General features: G+C 37.1%; 1 protein-coding gene across 1 annotated transcript in view; it reads left to right on the forward strand.

Moving 5' to 3' along the window:
- Positions 1 to 22614, forward strand: part of LOC115217369 (nuclear export mediator factor NEMF) — a 139622-nt gene that overhangs the window by 63688 nt on the left and 53320 nt on the right. The window contains exons 17-24 of the mRNA XM_029787042.2: positions 635 to 723; positions 1855 to 1958; positions 2410 to 2472; positions 5702 to 5872; positions 6867 to 6925; positions 7286 to 7614; positions 11896 to 11986; positions 13622 to 13662. Of these exons, the coding sequence (XP_029642902.1) occupies positions 635 to 723; positions 1855 to 1958; positions 2410 to 2472; positions 5702 to 5872; positions 6867 to 6925; positions 7286 to 7614; positions 11896 to 11986; positions 13622 to 13662 (947 nt within the window). The remainder of the gene's footprint in view (positions 1 to 634; positions 724 to 1854; positions 1959 to 2409; positions 2473 to 5701; positions 5873 to 6866; positions 6926 to 7285; positions 7615 to 11895; positions 11987 to 13621; positions 13663 to 22614) is intronic.

A 22614-nucleotide genomic window follows, 5' to 3' on the forward strand; every position in this document is an offset into this window, starting at 1 on the left:
TCATTTCAAACAATAAAAACCTCCTATTAAATGGTTTCTATATGTTTATTTATAATTATAGTTAGCCCACAATAGCATTGTTGGTTACAGATCATGGTAGGTTAATCACTGGTTCAATGCATTTTCTTTGGAAACAGTGATGAGTGAGTTTTTTAAATTTGGAACTGGAAAGAATAACACAAACAACTTGACTCACAGAGCACTGGATTTCCAGTTTCCTTGCTGTTGCTTATATTATGTGGTTTTGTATAGAAATGAAAGATGTGTGCATGCATACATATTTATATATGACTGGTATGTTTGTAATTTCCACTAGCTCCAGCTATGGTGAAAGATACTTATCTAAGTGCCATGCAGGGGTATTGAAATCCGAACCATGTAGTATTGAAGTGAACTTTTTAACCACTCCTACTTGAGAGAGAGAGAGAGAGAGAGAGAGAGAGAGAGAGAGAGAGAGAGAGAGAGAGAGAGAGAGAGAGGGGTAATATTTTAACATTTTTAATACTTTTTGATTTTGTTAATGTCTAGCAGATGTAATTTAGTAAATTATTTAGTCTTTAGAGAGTGTGTATTCTTTTTTTGGAGCATTAGATATTGAAGCAGATAACTGATAGTGTTTATTTGGTTGATTTAGGCTTTGAAATCTGCTGAGAGGAAGACAAAGGAAACATTAAAAGATGTTGCTACAGCAGCTACAATTAACAAAGCACGTAAAACACATTGGTAAGTGGATAGATGAAAACTATTTTAGTATTATTACATTTATGTACAGAATGTAATTCAGAATACTGCTTTTGGCTTGATTGTTGAAGTTTCCTTTTCCATTATTTATTCTTTATGATGTTTACTATTTGAACCCTTTAATGGGGCTTGAGTATTCAGTTAACAGAGAATTCACTTCATTTCATATACATACGATGTCTTTGAGAAGGTCATGAAGAATTATACATAAAAAAAAAAACAAACAAAAAAGCCTCAGGAATAATTAGAACTTTCATCTTCTGAATCGATTGATAAAAAAAATTGTCAAAAATATCATACATGTAATCATACAAATAATTTATTAAAACAAATTTATATTTAAACAGATAATGAACAAGGAAAACATTTGGCAATATTCTAGAATGTTTGATTTATAATATAAACATAATGCAAAGTAGATATAAAAAATATGTTTAATCTCTTACAGCTGTTTCAAGAATAGCTAAGCATTTGGATTGTATGTTATTAAGTAAAGAAAGCAAAGTATTCTGTCATCAGAGAGAGGGAAAGAGATGTAGGAAAATATAGAAATAAAGAATATCCTTAATTGAAGATATTAATAGCTACCAGTTCTTCAAGAAACCAAGGAATATCCAGGGTGAAAGATAGATGTGTTTGGTATTTTCATGTTCTAAGAGTTAATAAAATCCTAGGCAAAAGATAATGTCAGAAGTTCCATAGGTGAAGCTTCAAGGAGAATTCCTAGCAAAAGATAATAGAATTTACTAGTTCCATTATCCTTTGCCATGAATTTTTTTGTATTCATGCAAAATCCTTCATTTACAATGTTGAGTGCTGCAGAGAGAAAGAGAAAGGTTACCTTCCATTCAACCAAGTTTATTATCCAGTTTTGATATTCTTAGTTTGAATATTCCCATAATTTGGAATGAGATATTCTTTGCTAGATTAACTTACCTTGGATACACCACAAGTAGATGAACTCTCCATTGGTGCCATATTGATATAATGATATCCAAGGCTCATCAGTGTCTGCATTTCAATTAAACTATTTCTGTCATTTTATCTCTGTTGTTTAAAGTTTGCATTTTTCTTTTTCATTGTGAAAGCATACGTAATGCATTTATTTTAAAGGTTTGAAAAGTTCCTTTGGTTTATCAGTTCTGAGAATTATGTTGTTGTTGGAGGTAGAGATCAGCAACAGAATGAGATTTTAGTGAAGAAATATTTAAGGCCAGGTTTGTTCTCTTTTTATGTTCTGTTACTGTTTGCCAATTTTCATAATTATATATATAGTTGAAGACATCAAAAATTTTACCATTAGCCTTAATAACAATGAGGTTAAGATTTGGAATATTGACTATATGAATTTATTCATTTCTGGAGCAGTTGTGTAGGATTACAGGTTACAGCATATATTTCTGCTAGTGTCAGTGTCACTGTTAATACATTCCATTCTTGAAGATCATTGAGAAGTAAGAACACTGTTTAAACATGGTGAAATAAATATAAATAGCAAAACAGCTAAAATAAAAAGATAATATATGTCTTGGTAGACCATGTTTAGTTTTGTGTATCCATAATCCAAGAAAATTATAGAATGTATATTTTACTTCTTATTTTCTGAAATATGGTTTTACTGTTTTCTTTTATTTATTTTTTCTTTTCTTTTCTTTTTTTCTTGTTTAGGAGATCTCTATGTCCATGCAGACCTTCATGGTGCTAGCAGTGTTGTTATCAAGAATCACACAGGTATAAAATCTTAACTAAAACAGCATTTTTCCTTTGTTTTCTGAATTGATGATTTCTTTGTCTTAAAAATGGTGGGATTAGAATCACTGTCCAGAAGTGGAAGTTTATTAGGTGGAGTTTTTGAACCTAGACTTTAGTACCAATGCTTAGACAATAGTCATGGGTTGAAAATTCATCGAATTACATCCTTGCCTGGTTTCATATAAGCAGTGTTCCGTGCTTAGTAGCTAGCCATAAGTTCTATTCATAAAAGTAACATGGAACATAGGCACACGTGTGGGGGTGTGGTGAAGAAGTTCATTTCCCCATCATGTAGTTTTGGGTTCTGTCCCAGTGTGCAGTGCTTTGGGCAAGTGTCTTCTACAGTAGCCCCAAGCCATGTAAGGTGACCAAAGTCTTGTGGATGAATTTGGATGACTGAAACTGAAAGAGAGCCATTGCATGCATGCGCATGTGTGTGTGTGTGTGTATGTGTATATATAGGCACAGGAGTGGCTGTGTGGTAAAGCGGCAAGCTGGCAGAAACATTAGCACGCTGAATGAAATGCTTAGCAGTATTTCGTCTGCTGTTACGTTCTGAGTTCAAATTCTGCCAAGGTTGACTTTGCCCTTCATCCTTTCAGGGTTGAAAAATTAAGTACCAGTTACGCATTGGGGTTGATGTAATTGACTGAATCCCTTTGTCTGTCCTTGTTTGTCCCCTCTATGTTTAGCCCATTGTGGGCAATAAAGAAATAAGAAACTTGCTTCCCAACCACATGGTTCTGGGTTCAGTCCCACTGTGTGGCACCTTGGGCAAGTGTCTTCTACTGTAGCCTTGGGCCAACCAAAACCTTGTGAGTGGATTTTGTAGACGGAAACTAAAAGAAGCCCAGTGTATGTTTATGAATTTGTCTTGCAAGATTCCTGATGTGAAATTGTGTGTTGAAACAGATATTGTTATATTTCAGGATGGTCATTTTTTTTTCCCTGCCAAATAATCACACACACTATATAGTTGTTCTTAACTCGTTTATTATTGTTCTTATTTTATTGTATGTCCATTGTCACCTGGTGCAGCCATCTGGTTCGCCAGTCTTCAGTCAAATCGTCCAACCCATGGAAAGCGGACGTTAAACGATGAAGATGATATATATATATAGATAGATAGATACATTGATGCAGGCATGGTTGAGCGGTAAGAAGCTTGCTTCCCAACCACATGATCCCAAGTTCAGTCCCACTGTTTGACACCTTTGGGCAAGTGACTTCTTCCCTAGCCTTGGGCCAACCAAAGCCTTGTGAATGAATTTGGTAGACAGACACTGAAAGAAACCTATTGTATATGTGTGTGTGTGTGTGTGTGTGTGTATGTATGCATGTATGTGACCAAAGTGTATGTACGCCACTATATTTTTATATATAAAAAATACCAAAATGGGATAAGAATGCAAAACATCCAGACAGGTAATATAAAAAAAGGGACTACAAAGCATCCAGACAGATGATACAACGAAAACAAGGATGGGTCATTCGGAGTTTTATATCTAAATTTTGTAGGGCTCTATTATTCATTCTATTCTTTCCTTCTTTCTATCAGCCCCTTCACACTTTGTTCATTCCCCTCTTCATTCTTTCATTCTCCCTCTCTCTCATTTCCTGGCCTTCTCTTCATGCTCACCTTCACTCTTTCACTTCACTCTGTCCCTTTCATTTTTTCTCATCCCTTCTTAATTCTTTTATCCTTCTGCCTCTACCTCTCTTTCTTCTCTCCCCATGCGACCAGTGTTCGGCCAAGCCTTACCTTTCTTTCTTGGTTCAACTACCATCTGTGCAACATCTATATTCCTCACTGTGCCTGTCAAATCTTATGTCCCTACCATAAGGCTTTACTTCCGCACACGCCAGCTTAATTTAATTCATCTTTAGTCGAAAGACACTCATTGTTATGTCCTATTATTTGTATTTTTGTACCATTTCTCCGTTTTTTTTCCATCTTTGTTTTCGTATACATTTGCTGCTTTCTTCCAAGGAATCTAGTGCTCTTAGTCTAGTTTTTCCTTGTGGCTGGCCAGATTGGAGCTATCTCGTGTATAACCAGCCGAAATTGCAAAGATAATCTGGAACTCGACTGAGGAAAGAAAGCTTCGAATGACCCACCCTTGTTTTCTTTGTATTGTCTGTTTGGATGTTTTGTTGTCCCTTTTTTGTATCACCTAACTGTCTGGATGTTTTGTGTTCTTGTCCCATTCTTGTATTTTATATATATATATGTGTCCGTTGCCAGCCTCGCCTGGCCCCCGTGCCGGTGGCACATAAAAAGCACCATCCGTTCGTGGCCGTTTGCCAGCTCTGTCTGGCACCTGTGCAGGTGGCACGTAAAAAGCACCCACTACATTCACGGAGTGGTTGGCGTTAGGAAGGGCATCCAGCCGTAGAAACACTGCCAGATCTGACTGGGCCTGATGAAGCCTTCTGGCTTCACAGACCCCAGTTGAACCGTCCAACCCATGCTAGCATGGAAGACGGACGCTAAACGATGATGATGATGTGTGTGTTTGTGTTTGTCCCCCATTACTGCTTGACAACTGTTGTTAGTGTGTTTACATCCCTGAGCGGTGACAAGCAAGCAAACCAGCGGAGATTGTGGCTCATTGATTTTTGTTGTTGTCACTTAAAGCATGTAGAACCCATGCTCCATACTTCTGAACCTTTCCCATCGAGTGAAGATGCTTCTCTATAGCAGTGTGGGAGCTTTCCATTTTCTCTGCCAGTTCCCTTGTCGTTTGACGAGAATTTTCGTGCAAAACTTGGTTTAATCGCTCTTCATCAAACTCAACTGGACGGCCAGAACGAGGTGCGTCTTTGAGGTCAAAATTTCCATTTTTGAACTTTGCATACCAATCATGAGTGGTTCTTTCAGCTTTGGCACTCTCTCTATACACAGCACAAATGTGGTGAGCAGCTTTTGTGGCCTTAGAACCTTGATTAAAAGCAAAAAGGATGTGTCGAAAATGCCCATTTTTCTTAACTTGACATTCCATTTTAATGATCTGAAAAACAAAAATTAACTAAAATTAACTAGGAAAAAAAAAACAAAATAGATTCCAAAATGATTCAAAATAGAATTCTCGAAAAAAATAGATTAAAAAATTAAAAAAAAAATGGCAGGAACTTAGTTGCCAACCCAATATTTCCTTGAATCATAAAATGAGTTATGTATATGCTTTGAATTTCTTTGTTCACCTAGTGAAACCTGTTCCCCCGAAAACACTAAATGAAGCTGGAAGCATGGCTATCTGTAATAGTGCTGCTTGGGATGCCAAAGTTATCACAAGTGCTTGGTGGGTGTACCATGACCAAGTTTCAAAGACTGCACCTACTGGAGAATACCTTACAACGGGTAGTTTTATGATCAGAGGTGAGTAAATATTTACAAATGAATTTTTCTTGTTTTTACTTGTTAAAGTACATGAGAGTCAATGATTAAAGGTTAGTGGATACAAATTTTTCTTTATCACATTGCAATTCTCTGAGATGGTGATAAAATTGATTGATTTGATCCCTTAATTTATCAAGTTTGAACACTTTGAAAATAAATAAACCAAAACATTTCTACAGCAAGGCACCATTGCCCATATTGCTTCAGTTTTATTTGCAGGTTGTCTGTTGGAAAATCTTGATCAACTGAGATTATCCAAGTAATTAGTAGAGAAAAAATCTCTCTGGGGATGGAGGTGGTTTAATTGCTGAAATTAAACAAGATTACTTCAATCTGCAAAGTCTGTGTTGGTTCTCTAATTTCCATCAAATCTTATTTTGAAATTATCTCCCTTGTTTATATTAAAAAAAAAAGATTTGAAAAACCTTAGGAGTTTTTATTTACTAACTGCTTGGTAATCTTGATTGATTAAAGTATGTCAATTCATTATATTATCTCCCACATTAGTGTTAGAATACAGAATACTGCTTCAGGTATTTTTTACCCCTTAGTCATATTGTTTTAACACTGACTTTATCACTTTTACAATAGAATTTTTCCTCAGCCAAACCAATATTGCTTTTCATCTTCAAGGGATCATAAGGTAGTACAAAGGTTGATTCTACCAATAACATCATTTCCTATACAGTATTAGCCTCATGCCCAGGGAAAAGAAAGGTGTCCTTTATTTTTAAGACTATTTTAGAAAAAATTGACATATTGAATGTTCATGCAGAGGTGGTTTGTTAACTAGCAATGCTATACATAAAAGCTGTGACAGAAACTGTTCTTTTCTCTCAGATGCTTAACAGTTGTGATAAGCTCCAGTAAACTGCAGACCTCTTGCTAGTGGTAGAAAATAAAATGGTGTTAGTTCTTATTATTCAGAAATCATTAATTTCTATTTTTTTCTTTTGCTTTTTGTTTCATTCAGGAAAAAAGAACTATCTCCCACCATCATATCTTGTCTATGGGTTTGGTTTGCTCTTCAAAGTGAGTAATTCAGTGTAGTTCTTTTCCTTTTTCTTTCTTTGCAAATTATTTCAACACATGAGCTACGTTAGTTATCTTTGTACATTTGCTGGACCTGTATAATTTGTACATGTGTATTTATATTTGCTTAGGTTTGTATATCTGATTGTTAGAGGAGGAAAACTTCAATTTTTCTTTATCTCCTCCTTTTTTGCCCATTTTCTTTCCATTGTTTTTTTTTCCATTTACCATTTCACAATTTCTATTTCTATTGTTTCTCTTAAATCTTTCCTTCTTAGTTTTTCTTCCTAATCATGCTATTCTTATTCTATTTCCCATTATGTCTTTTTCTATTTAAATCTAATTTACTTCTTTCTTCAGCTAGAGGAAGGTAGTGTGTTTCGTCATGCAGGAGAACGAAAGGTGCGAGAAGTTGAAGAGGAGGATGTGATTGAAATGACTGAATTAGATGCTGACAAAATAGCTTCAATGGATGACTCTTCACAGAGTGAAGGCAGTGAAGATGAAACTAATGCTGATCAAGAGCAAGTCAAAGTTCAGAAGAAAAGTAGTGATGATGTTGATGCAGAATCTATTTCAATGTCTAAAATTAATAAGGACAATGAAAGCAAATCTGTTCATTGGAGTAAAGAGACTGAAGAAGCATTCTTTCCAGATACAACCATTAGTTTGAAGTACAGTGGAGAAAAGTAAGTAAATCCAGTTGTTGAAGCATCAGCCGTCCATATAATCACTGTAGTTAATCTACATTAGTTGTTGTTAGTTCTTAAATAACTGTCTTGGTAATACAATTGCTATAAGCAGTTTGAAAGAAGCACAACAAATAAGTAGTTTAGATGGTTGGCCTATTGATCAGATCATTTTAAGTTCAAATGCTTAGCTAGTATTTTCATTTTCTTAGAATTTTGCCAAGTTCACTATATTGATGACTGCATTTGTGCCACTTCACTAACTAAACTTCTTCCTTTCATAAACCAACACTTCCTCACTGGCATTATATCCAATACTATGTCCAATACTATTTCTTCTGTTAGCTTTCTAGACATGTCTGTTACTGTCAACAACAACAACAACCAACTATTCACTTTCATTTAAAATCCTATCGATTCACACTACCATCTCATAGGGCTACATTGAACTCCAACACTTTGGAATGGTTTGTATGACTGGATGCTATTCCAAATGCCAACTACTCCACAAGTTGAAGCAATGAAGATGAACCTCAAAATTTTGAGCCTCATGGAGGACATGGGTGTTTTTTTTCATGGCACCAGCACTAGTGAGGTTACCAAGCACTTGTCAGACAAAACTCCTTCAACTGGGTGGGGTATAATATTGAAGGATGGAAAAGTATGATAGAGAGGACAGGAACCTCTTGCTGAAGAGGTGAATATACAGTTTCTTCAGCTGGAAAAGAGAGAGAGAGAGAGAGAGAGAGAGAGAGAGAGAGTATTCTCAAGGTACAAGTTGAATATGAAAAAGAGAACAGGGATAGAGAAACAGAAAAGTTGGGCAGGTTGGTAAGTGTGCTGGAGTGTGAAAAGAGTGTGACAGATGATTAGAGATGGAGATTGAGTTGGACAGTGAATATCAGTTTGTAGAAGGGCAGTAGGAATTAGGAGTGGGTCAAGGTAGAGGTGATAAGGGATGGAAAAAGGGATACAAAGTGAAGTGTTGGGGAATGAATGGTATCATTTGTAGCATCTTAGTGAGTAGTGCCTTTAGAAGACTGATTGAGGGATGGATGTTAGAAGATGAGTTGTTGGGGAAGGCTTGACAGGACCTCATTTTTACTGAGAAGATCACATCTTCTCAAGTGCAGCATATCACCATTCATCTTAGTCTTTTGTCATGTCCTCCATGAGATTCAACATTTTGAGGTTCATCTTCATTGCTTCATCCTATAAATAGTAAAGAATCTGATGAATTCCATTTTCCTTCTCTCATGTATTTTATATATACAGGTATGTATGTGTGTGTGTGTATATATATATATATATATATAGGTATGTGTGTGTGTATATATAAAGGGAATGACCATGGGATTGTACCTTGAAAGTTACCCATCTGAGGCACAAGTCCAGGCAAAGTTGTCTATGGAAGACCAGCAGTTGTCCATGCATACCAGTCTCCCCTCTCCATGCCTCTGCAGTTATCCAAGGGAAAGGCAAAGGCTGATCCAGCTTGGAACCAGTGACATCACAACTCATTTCTACAGCTGGGTGAACTGGAGCAATGTGAAATAAAGTGTCTTGCTCAAGAACACAACACATGGCCAGGTCTGGGAATATATATATATATATATATACATATTAGAGGCACATGGCTCAATGATTAGAGTGTTGGGCTCACAATTATGAGGTAGTGAATTTGATTCCCAGACCTGGCCATGTGTTGACTTAGCTGGACATGATGACTTTTGTGTGAATAATAACAAGTAGTGAGCGGACTAAGCTCTCCACATACATATATACGTGTATATATATATATATATATTATATATATATATATATAATATATATATATATATAATATATATATATATATTATTATTATTATTATTTTCAGTTTCGCCTCGTATTGCATATTCTGTATAATTTATTAGTTATTGTTGACCATCGGTTTCCGGCTTCGTGTCTCGCTAAATACAGAATAGATATTTATATTTAAGTTTCTCCATACAGGGGTTTTTTCAATGGCGGCCGATTTTCGCGGGGTTCCACTATTCCCTTCTCTCTCTCTTTCCCTCTTTTACGTTGTCTGCCCTCCCCCCCTCTTCCTTTCCCCCCTTCCATTGCTAAGAGCATTTTTAAGCCAGCCCGTCAAGTTCAACCTTCGCATATTCCTGGTGCACCCGCCCTTGCCCACCCCCACCACCAATACCGGATATCTCTATATTTTTGCTCCATCTATACCGGATGTCGCTTCTCCCACCACCATTATAGGTGTCTACTCTTCGAACCCCCCTCTTCAATACGCTATTTCACCATGCATTACCCCTCTCGTGATATCCTACGTTCTACTTGTCTAGAACCTGTCATCGTTTCTCCGAACACCCCTCACCACTGGTACTCCCCTATATTTCTGCACCCTCCCCCCACATAAAAAGCACCATCCGAACGTGGCCGATGCCAGCACCGCCCCGACTGGCTTCTGTGCAGGTGGCACATAAAAAGCACCAACTGACCGTGGCCGATGCCAGACCCCTCTGGCACCTGTGCAGGTGGCACGTAAAAAGCACCCACTACACTCCCGGAGTGGTTGGCGTTAGGAAGGGCATCCAGCTGTAGAAACACTGCCAGACCAGACTGGAGCCTGGGGCAGCCCCTGGCTCCCCAGACCCCGGTCGAAACCGTCCAACCCGTGCTAGTGCGGAAAACGGACGTTAAACGATGATGATGATGATGATGATATATATGTGGAGAGCTTAGTCCGCTCACTACTTGTTATTATTTACACAAAAGTCATCATGTCCAGCTAAGTCAACATTCTCTTCCAGTGTTAATCATACATCATTCATCTATTCTGTGCTTCTATCTCATGAAATACTAACCTGTCTGTAATTTAATTCAGCTAACTCCCATAATTATAATTTTGATGTCCCTGAGCAGTTTCACTGTTGCCTATAATTTAATCTGGCTAATTCACATAATCATAAATTTTTTTTTCTTGATGTCACTTTCATTCTATGATCTTTTTTAGCTTCAGTTTTCACTGTCTGTCTCTCTTTATTCTATGATGTTTTCTACTGCCTTTAGCATAGCTACCCTTGAATTGGCTGCTATTTCTGCAGCTAGTCAAGCCATTTTCCCTCCCCACCTTCTGGTTGCAGCTTATATAAATCCTTTCAATCCAAGTGGAGAGCCTAGATCTCTTATTACTTATTATTCTCACATAAATCATCATGTCCAGCTAAGTGAACCCTTCTATCCAGTGTTAATCGTACATCATTCATCTATTCTGTGCTTCTATCTCATGAAATACTAACTTGTGTAATTTAATTCAGCTAATTCCCATAATTGTAATTTTGATGCTTCCTGAGCAGTTTCATTGTTTCCTCATTTGTGATGCGTCCATGCAATTCTGTCCCCATCGCCTATACTGGAAATCTCTTCTCTCTGACTGAGAATCTCTTCTCTTTGACTGGAAACCTCTTATATTGGAAGTCTCCTCTCCTATCCTGGTAGTCTCCTCTCTTTCCTTATATCAGCCCTGCCTCTGCACCACAACCAGTACCAGTTTGGCCACTAGGCTCTCCAGTAGGCTGTCATAGTTCCTCCCACCAGTAGTCTCATCCACATCACTGTTTGCATCAAAAAGAGTCTACGTTACATATTTAGTCAATTGACATTAAATGATGGTGATGATGATGAACATATACATGTATATGTGTGTGTGTGCTTGAGCCTTCTACTGCCCCATTGTATACATCATCATCGTCTAACGTCCGTTCTCTATGCTAGCATGGGTTGGACGGTTCGACTGGGGATCTTAGAAGCCAGAAGGCTGCACCAGGCTCCAGTCTGATCTGGCAGTGTTTCTACAGCTGGATGCCCTTCCTAACGCCAACCACTCTGTGAGTGTAGTAGGTGCTTTTTACGTGCCACCGGCACAGGTGCCAGGCGAGGCTGGCAACAGCCACAATCGGATTGGTGCTTTCTACATGCCACCGGCACGGAAGCCAGTCAAGGCAGTGCTGGCAACGGCCACGTTCGGATGGTGCTTTTTACGTGCCACCGGCACGGAAGCCAGTCTAGGTGGCGCTATGGCAAGTAACTGAAAAGAGGGCAGCAATGTTGAACTCCCTCTTTCACCAAAGCCAATCGCATAAGAATGGTCATTGAAAAGGTGATTACACTGGCCTTCGAGCTGAAACATATAAACATACACACGCATGCACGTGCACACACACACATGCATGCTTGCACATTATTGATTTAATTGATTCAAGCTTTATTTTATTTTGTCAGGCTTACTGTGAATAAAGTTCATTTGGATGCTGATGCCTCTAGTGATGTGATGAAAGTTCTTTCTCAAGTTCAAGAAGAGAAGAAAGTTAAGGTATGTAAGTGGCAGTTAAGACATTTTATCCAAAATGTATACAATGTAATCAGATATCTTCGTGATCATGGCAATGTTAAAACTCATGATGGCTGTGAGTTGGCAGAAACGTTAGCATGCTGTGCGAAATGCTTAGCGGTATTTTGTCTGTCTTTACGTTCTGAGTTCAAATTCTGCTGAGGTCAACTTTGCCTTTCATCCTTTTGGGGTTGATAAATTAAGTACTAGTTGCATACTGGAGTCGACCTAATCGACTGGTCCCCTCCCGCAAAATTTCGGGCCTTGTGCCTAGAGTAGAAAAGAATATTAAAATTCATGAGTGTTCAACTGGTACTTATTTTATCGACCCTGAAAGGATGGATGGCAAAGTTGGCCTTGGTCGAATTTGAACCCAGAACATAATGATGGACGAAATGCCACTAAGTGTTTTTACCTGGCATGCTAACAATTCTGTCAGTTTGCCACCTTAATCTGCCAGAACATATTAAGACTAAATGTGCAAGTCATCATTTTAAATCTTGCTGTTTAGCATGGATGTGACAGTTTATATTTCAATGTATTCTCAAAATATATAGATATATTTTTAGATCAGAGATCATGCAACATTCATTATTTAGCGGAAGAATAAACATCTGTACTGATTTGTAACTATCATATGTCTTTTTTGAAGTGCTGCATTGTCTGTAGAGGTTTAAAGCACCAAAATATTTTGCAGTAAAACTTTCTTTAAAAAGAATTTCACAGTTACTTCCATGTTAGAGCTGTTTTTATTAAATCTTAGTTCATTAAATTCTCAATATTTTAACTGCCGCTATCTTGTACTTTTTGAGAAAATTGCTGTATTATTTTTTTCACAAGTTTAAAACTTCTGTTAACAGTGATATGAGTTGATACATTTCCATTCTCGACACTTAGTTAGTTAGTTAGTTAGTTAATTTGGCTCAAAAGCAAATAGCAAGGCCATGTAGGGGGACATGGAGCTAAGTACAGGGTGGTGTTCATGTAAAGAGTTCAGGCCACTTGAGGTCCAGGGAGGCTTTGAACAAAGCGGTCATCGGCATCTTCACCATCTCGTCTGGCAGCTTGTTCCACGGATCCGCAACCCGGACGGAGAAAGCTCCTCTCCTTTGATTGAGATGAAATCGTCGCAGGTAGAGCTTTTTGGAATGACCCCGCAGCCGACGCTCTGGAGCAGGAGTGAAGAACAGCTCTTGATTGGTTTATAATTGGGGTTTTATGTAAATCTAGAAAAGAAGACTCAGAAAGAAATGTTTAACTGAGCATAATTTTGCTTTTGTTGTTGGTGAGCTTTTGTCATCTCTACTTAAGCAGATCCATTGAGGGGTTGTAGCTGATGAAATAAAGCATTCAATCATCATTTTTAGCTGTAAAATAAAATTTTGAGCATAAAGCATTTGTTGAGGGAATTTAACTGAGTTGAAAAAGGCATTGAATTATTGAAAAATTTTCTCATGTTCTTGACCTGGAAATATTGAGAGAAAGTAATTTCATTCCCATTTGTACAATCTCTGAAACTGGAAACATTTTAGCCATAACTCCCACCCCACTTGCATCACTTCCCCAAGTAATTTTCCAGAAAATCAAAAATGCTGAATATTTAAATTCTTTATGCAGGATGCAGTAAAAGGTGGTCGGATGTCAGCAAAGGCGAGGAGGTAAATTTCCTCTTATGTTATTCATTTTGTCTTGTTTATTTATTGTTTACACATTCTTGCTTCATGGTTAAGATCCTTTTCTACTGACCTGTGCATAAGTTCAAAACTTGCTAAAAATAAACCTCTTTTATGTAAAGGCAGTGATTATCTAACATAAAAACAGAAATCATCTCAATTTTGTTAGTGAAAAGGCATTTATAAAATACTTGTTCCAAGAAATCATTGGAACCTTTTCACTCATCGATTTTTTTTTTGTGGTAAAATGGAGATAAAGGTGTTTATTAAAAAGGCTGCTCAACAACTTCTTATTAAGGGAATTTTCATGTAAGATAACCTTAAAATCATTTGTTTGTTGATATTTATTTATTATAACAATTTTATTTTTCCTTGATGTGTAACATCAAGAAAACAATTAGGTGATACAAACAGAAACATATAAAAACGACAAAGAGAACAGAGTTAATAAGTGTAGTTCAAATATTAAAATTATTTAATAATGTCAACAATAGTAACAAAGTTGTATTGATTCTAGATACTCTCTGTATAAGAAGAGCAACAAATAAAATAGCAGATGAAGAAAAACAGTAAAATTTCTAAGTGAAAGCACTAATACTATTACAAGTTGAAGCAGTTTGGATAATGTTTATCAAAAGTACAATTAAACACAAATGTATGGTATTTCATCAACATAAATTGGTCACCAATTATTGTAGAAGATAACTATATATTTGCAAAAGGTAATTGTCTAAAAACAGTGACACATAAAATGTGTGTGTGTGTGTGTGTGAGAGAGAGAGAGAGAGAGAGAGTATTGTTTCATATTTTCTGTATGACAGGTGTGGTTCCTGTGGAATTTGAATGTTTTCTGCTTAGCTGTTGAGAACAGTGCTTCTTATAACAAGTCTGCTTTCACAGGCAGTCACTTAACATTATATTGTCTAGAATGTTCTTCAAACTTTGTGCTAAGAAGAAAAACGATGGCCCTTTGGTCTGCTGTCCAATAGACATCAAACTACTAGGTCATTAAGAATGAAATGTCTGATTTTCTTATGCACCAAGTTTGACAGTTGTTAACTGTAATGTTTTATCCTGACAGTTTTTTGTTAAAAAGAGTTACATCAACATTGATGAGTTACATCATCAGTTCAACTTGGAAGTACTCTGTCATCCACCATGTTCACCAGACTTTGCACCAACTGACTATCATGTTTTCTAAGCATTAGACAACTTTTTGCAAGTAAAAAACTTCAAATCTGAAGAAGATCCAAAAACAGCCTTTCGTGATTTCATCACATCTTCTCCAGAATTCTTCGCTGCTGGCATAAATAAGCTACTGATAAAATGGCAAAATTTTGTTGATAATGTAGGTGCATACTTTAATTAACTGCATTGCTTATTGTTGAGATAAAGTAAAATAAACTTTCAGTTCAAAATCAGACATTTCATTTTTAATGACCTGATAAAAGGAGAGTGTGACTGGCTGTAGTAATTCTAGTGTCAAGGTATGGTTGCTAGATGAAATTGTTTCCAGAATGGAAAATTTTCAAAGAGATAAGTCTACAAATTGATCTGTGTCAGGTTCAGTTATTGATCTGCAACCAGAATTTTCCCAAGGAGAAATGATTAAGGAGACAGAATAAGAGCTATGCTACAATTCTGTATAAGGATATTATTTCAAATTCTTGATTATTTTCCTGTTGGGAGGAAATTTTTCTTTGATTTTAGGGTTAGCCCATCTCTCTCTATTCAGAAAAGAGATACACTTGTTGCAGGTATTGGTTCCATCATTAGCCCATGAATTGTGTGTGGTTAATATGGTTGTAAACATTTCATGTATAAAAAACCTGATTCATGTTGAGGCTGAAATCCATTTCCAGTTAATATAATTAATTCTTTTATTGGCCACAAGGGCTTTCCAGTTCATATAATACGCTCAGAGTTGTTCACTTCTTGTAAAAGGAGAAAATTAGAATTTACTTTCATAGATTACTTTCATTCTGTAAATGAAAAAATTAAGAAATTGCGAGATTAATCCCTTTTTTAAAATATATTTAAAGAGTTATCTTATTAATTTATATACATATGTTTTGGCTTATTCAAATCTCTTCAGTAAAGCTGTTGGACTTAAATCTAATGGTAAATTATGTTTATGACAATAATATGTTTAATTGAAAATATTATAGATAAAACTGTCTATAGTTATAAAAACAACAGTTTTTATAAGGAGATGGTTAAAGTGAATAAAACTACAAAATACATTTAATTTTCTCACTTTAAAATCTGAGTAGACCATTGGCAGTTCTAAATTGTTGATTCTCTTTCTTCTGGTGGATGTCTTCATCTTAACACTAAGGGTTCAATCCACCTTTGTGTAGAAAATACAATTTTCCTTTAAAATATCTGTACTCAAGTGACCTGAATGAGTTGGAAAGAATTTACAGGTGAATAAAATAATTTTTTAAATACGTACAAAGTAGATTGCTCTTGTCATTAGCTACAATGTATAGAATAAAAGTAATATTTTAAAAAAAACTTATATTTTTCAACTTAATATATATGAAAAGAAGAGGCTTGTTGTGGTGGTGTTCGTTTGTTAGGCATGCTTCATCTTTTCTCTCTTCTTCCTCTCTTCTGACCCGACAACATTCAAGCATGTTAAGAATGTTGCCCCTACTGGAGGTAGGAGCTGGTGTTAGTAGCATTGTAAGCATAAGCATTATGGTCATGAATGATGCAGATTCAAGCGGTGTAGCAAATTGGCAAATATGGATATTCTAATGTTAGGTTAGGAGGGTGTCAGCTGAAATGGTTGCATTGCCCGAGTAGAGGGGGATTGCAGGAATAATTGAGGGTACCACCAGCGGGGAAGGGTTTAGACAGACAGGAAACAAGCTCATTCCTATATATATACAAGCACACGCACACTCAGAAATAAGTACACATGGGCAGCTTAATAGCTTTCTCCTTCACTTCATAAGGCCAAGGGAAAATTCCTGGGTAGTGGTTGGCATGTTTCTATACAGAATGAAAATGGAACGAAAGATAGCCGGTTAAGTAGGTGGGCAGATAGCTGAGGGAGAGAGAGAGGGGGAGGGAGAGAGATAGGGGGAGGGAGAGAGATAGGGAAAGATAGGGAGAAAGATAAAGAGAGAGAGAAAGAGAGGGAGAAGGATAAAGAGAAGGGAGAGATAGAGAGGGAGAGAGATGAGAGTGTGCAGGAATATAGGGAACAGCACCAGTGGAGGAGGAGGAATTAGGAAAAGAGATAACTGGAAGGGGTGATGACAAATTTCTAGACAGAACAGAACATAAGATAATCGGTGAAGTATGTGTGAGAATAGACAACTGTTATGGTGGTGGGAGAAGGGATATCCGGTGTAGATAGTGGGACAATACAATAGAGATATCCGGCATTGGTGGTGGGGGCGGGAAAGAGCAGGCGCACCACGAACAAGCAAGTTTGCTTGGGAACAGCAGGACGAGATATGGTAATAGAAATGAGATTAAACAGGAGGAGAAACGAGTAATTTACTTAACGAAATTCTAAGAGATGGAATTAAAATTTTATTTTGAGGGGTCATTTCCAATGGTTAGCTAATGGAAAAAAAAACCATATATATATATTAGCAACAAAGGCAGTATATCTCCACTTAAAAGAGAATGTTCTATTAAAACAAATTATATTGTGGTTGATACTATGAGAGAGGCTCTCATATTGGCTTTGGATGCAAAATGTACTCTTGTTTATATTGCTAGTGGGGAGATAAATCCCTTTCAGCCCCTGACACAGTAGCTTAGGGTAGTTTTTCTACCTGGTTGGCTCCTGTCAGCTGTCCTACCCATGTATGGAAGATTAATGTTAAACAGTGATATATATATATATATATATTATATATATATATATATATATATATATATTAATAGTTATTGCCAAGCTAACATGGCAGTCCAGGAAAATAGGACGAATGCTGCCGTTGATTAGCTCCAAGAGGCCATTGCCTCTAGCTAGCTATGTGACACATGAACCCGTGTCCATTATAACCTTTGAACAGGGGGAGGTCAGCTGCTTCCCCTTGCTAGTTTGACATTTACAGACTAGTTTTGAGGTATTTGCTCCTTATCAATGTAGAGCAGCCGAACCCAGCAGGCGTTGCTGACCTCCCCTGTTTGAAGTTTATAATTGACACAGGTTTGTGAGTCATATAGCTAGCTAGAGGCGATGGCCTCTTGGAGGTAATCAATGGCAGCATTTGTCCTATTTTCCTGGACTGCCATGTTAGCTTGGCAATAACTATTAATCATCACCATCATCATCATTGTTTAGCATCCGTTTTCCATGCTAGCATGGGTTGGACGGTTCAACTGGGGTCTGGGAAGCCAGAAGGCTGCACCAGGCCCAGTCTGATCTGGCAATGTTTCTACGGCTGGATGCCCTTCCTAACGCCAACCACTCCGTGAGTGTAGTGGGTGCTTTTTACATGCCACCGGCACAGGTGCCAGACGAGGCTGGCAAACGGCCACGATCGGATGGTGCTTTTTACGTGCCACCGGCACGGAGGCCAGGCAAGGCTGGCAATGGCCACGATATCCAGTACCGCTGCTGTAGTCTCATTTAGAGAGACTTAGAAATATTAATATTTCTATTTTTGAAAATCAGTAGATGTATTTCACTGAATTTAGGTAAATAATCCTTCAAACAGACAGTCAGTAGCGATGCCTTCTGGGTTCGGCTGCTCTACATTGATAAGGGGCAAATACCCCAAAACTAGTCTGTAGATGCCAGACCAGTAAGGGGAAGTGGCTGACCTCCCCTGTTTGAAGGTTATCATTGACACAGGTTCGTGTGTCACATAGCTAGCTAGAGGCAATGGCCTCTTGGAGCTAATCAACGGCAGCATTTGTCCTATTTTCCTGGACTTCCATGTTGGCTTGGTGATAACTATTAATATCCAGTACTGCTGCCGTAGTCTCCTTTAGAGAGATTTAGAAATATTAATATTTCTATATATATGTATATATATATAATTTTAATATTTCTATTATTGAAAACAAGTGGATGTATTCCACTGTAACTAGGTAAATAAAATCTTTGAACAGACGGTCAGTAGCGACACCTGCTGGTTCTGACTACGCTGCATTGATAAAGGGCAACAATCCTGAAACATGTCTGCAGATGTCTGACTAGCAAGGTGAAGCGGCTGACCTCCCCTGTTCGAAGGTTGTAATGGATGCAGGTTCGTGTCATATAGCTAGCTAGAGGCGATGGCCTCTTGGAGCTAATCAGCGACAGCTTTAGTCTTATATTTAGACTGCCATATTAGAATGGCGATAACTATTAATATATATGTATATATGTGTGTGTGTGTGTGTGTGTGTGTGTTGTGTGTGTGTGTGTGTGTGTGTGTGTGTGTGTGTGTGTGTGTGTGTGTGTGTGTGTATAGTGGGCCTTACATAAGCAATGACTGAGACCTTTGGCATTATGTCATGCTGGAGAAGACCCATCATGCTGAGCAAAATCGCAATTGTGACAGATACTGGTGTCACATGAATTGGCTGTCTAAATATAATTCATGCTGGTGGCATGTAAAAGCACCCAGGTGTCACACAAATGGCACCCATGCCGGTGGCATGTAAAAGCACCCATTACACTCTCAGAGTGGTTGGCATTAGGAAGGGCATCCAGCCATAGAAAACCATGCCAAATCAAACTGGGGTCTGGTGCAGTCTTCCAGCTTGCCAGCTTTGGTCAAACTGTCTAAGCCATGCCCGCATGATGATGATGATGATTGTCTTGCTCAAAAATATAATTTTAGGATTAAAACTGTTAGTGAGAGTGAGTGTGAGTCTGATAACTGAAGTATTATGGAATTAAGTAAGTCTCTTTCATCTTAGATATTGTGAGGATGAGACAATCAGAATAATTACAATCAATACCAATATCTTGAATAAATCATTCAGTGCTGTAAATTTGACAATAAGTGCATGATGAGAATTATTTAATACCCCACAAATCAAATAATTAAGGACCTAGCTCCCAATCAACTGGTTTCATGTTACATTTCTAATTTGTATTTATTTTAGTTCACATGCACTACTATTGTCCTTAGGATAGGCATGGATATCACAAATCTTATGGCTAATTTTCATCTTGAAATCAATACAGTTGATTGCACACTAATGATTATCACTAATCACAAAAACAGCAATTAATTGACTTCACTTAACATTTTAGTGTGTGTGAGGTAAACAAGTGTGTATTATTCTAATTGTATGGTAAATCCTCGTCATTGTTGTCATTTTAAAGTTCATTTTTCCATGCTTACATGTGTTGGACATAGTTTATTCAGTTGGGTGTCCCTCTTGTTTCCAACCCTCACCTGTTTCCAAGTAAGGTAATATTTCCTCATAGCCAGACATATTTTTGGAGAATATTGAAAATGAATGACATTCATGTACAATAATCATGTCGCATGCACACACACACACACACTCTCTCTCTCTTCTCTCCGACATGCATACATACATTACATACCTGTATACATACGTATGTACAAACATACATCCTTATATACTTTCATACATATATATACTTACATATATACTTACTCACTTATTTACTTTCTCTCTTTGTATGGACTTGTACAAAGTTTGAACTGTTTCCATTCTTCAGCTAAAACAGTCTCCAGTTCTTATAGTGATGATGGTGGAGGATATCGACTCCTTACTTGTTTCTCTAAAATGCACCATAAATGTTCACTGACATTGAAATCTGGGGATTGTGGCCAGATAAGATATTCAACTTCACTAGAATGTTCCTCGTGCCATTCAGTAACAACTTAAGCTGTGTGAATTAGTGCATTATCATCCTGAAAAATGGTGTTTCCCTCCGGAAACAGTTCTGCAACCAGGGGATGAATTTGATTGGATAAAATGCTTAAATAGTCTGGAGTATTAATTCTGCCATGAAGGGAACCGATTGGGCTGGCAGATCCTCCTCCATGTTTAACAGTTGGAAGAAGGCAGTCTGGGTCAAATGCAGCATTTGGCTGTCTCCACACGTATACACAGCCAGTGGTCGGAAATAAGGTAAAAGATGACTCATCTGAGAAAATAACATTCTTCCACTACTCTAGAGACCAATTCTGTAGGTTTTCACTCCACTCTAAATGCTTTTCAACATTTGTTTTTGAAAGTAGTGGCTTTCTAATTGCAGCCCTCCCATGAAATCCAGCTTTGTACAGCTCTCGACAAACAGTTTTTGTAGAAACTGGGTTCTTGAGGTGGTCATTAAGCTCTGCAGTAATTTTGGGAGCTGCACTTTAGTTTTCCTTTCTAACAATTTTGGTTTTCTTCCAGAGTTTTGTTTCGACGAGGAGGTTTTTTTCCCTCTTTCTCAAAGGCTATCATTACTTTTGAGACAGTACTTCTTGATACACCAAACATTTTGGCTGTTTTCATTACGCTAGTGCCTGCCATACAAGCACCAACAATAATTAGGAGGGCTACTTACATAAAGGCCTTTATAACAATAGATAATATGATCAGGATGGTGGGACACTATAGAAAGGGATAAATAGATTAATTACTAAAATCATCATGAAGTTAAACTAACTGTGGCAATCTTCATTGTTAATGGCAGTTGTGAAAGTCCACAACCTCCCTCTTTTCTTGGCAGATAAAGTTGTTCTATATCTGCCTTAGGGTAGTGCATTCTATGCATTGTCAACAGTTTGCATATTTTTCTGTCAAGATTACGTTTCAGTAATTGACCAGTTAATGATATTGAAACTGTAAGTCATGACTAGTAGTTTAACTAGTTCATAGGATAGTATACTAACTACATGTAGCACTCTAATTTACTATACTATATAGCTTATATTATATGCAATGTACTTTAATTCCTCATGTAACTGAATATCATCTAAATTTATTATATATATATTTAGAATCAGAGGGTAAGAATATTCAGATCTACCACTAAAATATTAAAAGTAAGTTTCCATCAATTCATTTCATGTACAACACCTATAAAGCGCTAATTATTATTATTATTACTACTGCTACTGTTAAGTGTTATGTTCATGTCTGCTATTATCTATCTCTCCTTCAATTGTAGTATCATTTAGATCTGCTTCAACATCAGTGGGCATATCATTTATTTCTATGCTAGTTTAGGCACCGGAGTTACAATTGTGTATATTAGAAGTATTAACACTGCCATTTCTATTTTCCACTTCTACATTAATATTACTATTCTCATTTTGGGGGTTTATGTTATAGTTGACAGTACTATTATTATTATTATTATTATTATTATTATTATTATTTTATGTTTGACTTTTGCTTTGCATTTGTACAAGTTGGCTCCAAGTCTCACCCAGGGATCTCAAGAGACAACAAGTTAGATGTTCATGTTGTTGTTATGCCTAGGGTGCCATATATTTGGTTTTGCACATAGTGTTGTTCTAGAGAATGTTTAATAACCATTAGAAAATTGTGTTTGTTTTAAAATTTGAGATTATATAGACAGTATTTTACGTAGGATATGGGCAGTTCCCATGAGCACTATCTTTTGAATTTATGCCATTTTGAGGTTACCTGGTATCTGATCTAGGTAGCAATCATTCCTAGGGCACTTATGACAACAGGTATTGTTTTAATCTTCAGGTTCCACATTTTGTTAATTTCTATTTCAAGATCTTTATACTTGCTCAGTTTTTGGTAGGTCTTGACAGATACGTTTATATTGATTGGGACAGTCATATCAATGCGGTGGCATGGTTTTTGCTTGAAGTCTTTCAATATGTCTGGCCTATTTGCATTTATCATTCTGTCAGTTTGAATGGTGAAGTTCCAGAGGAGTGAGATGTGATCATTTTCAAGCACTGGTGGTGGTTTGTGTTCCCACCAGTTTTTATCATGGGGCAAGTCCAGGTTTTTGCAAATTACCCA

The sequence above is a fragment of the Octopus sinensis genome, linkage group LG11, assembly GCF_006345805.1.
Source record: "Octopus sinensis linkage group LG11, ASM634580v1, whole genome shotgun sequence".
Lineage (NCBI taxonomy): Eukaryota > Metazoa > Mollusca > Cephalopoda > Octopoda > Octopodidae > Octopus > Octopus sinensis.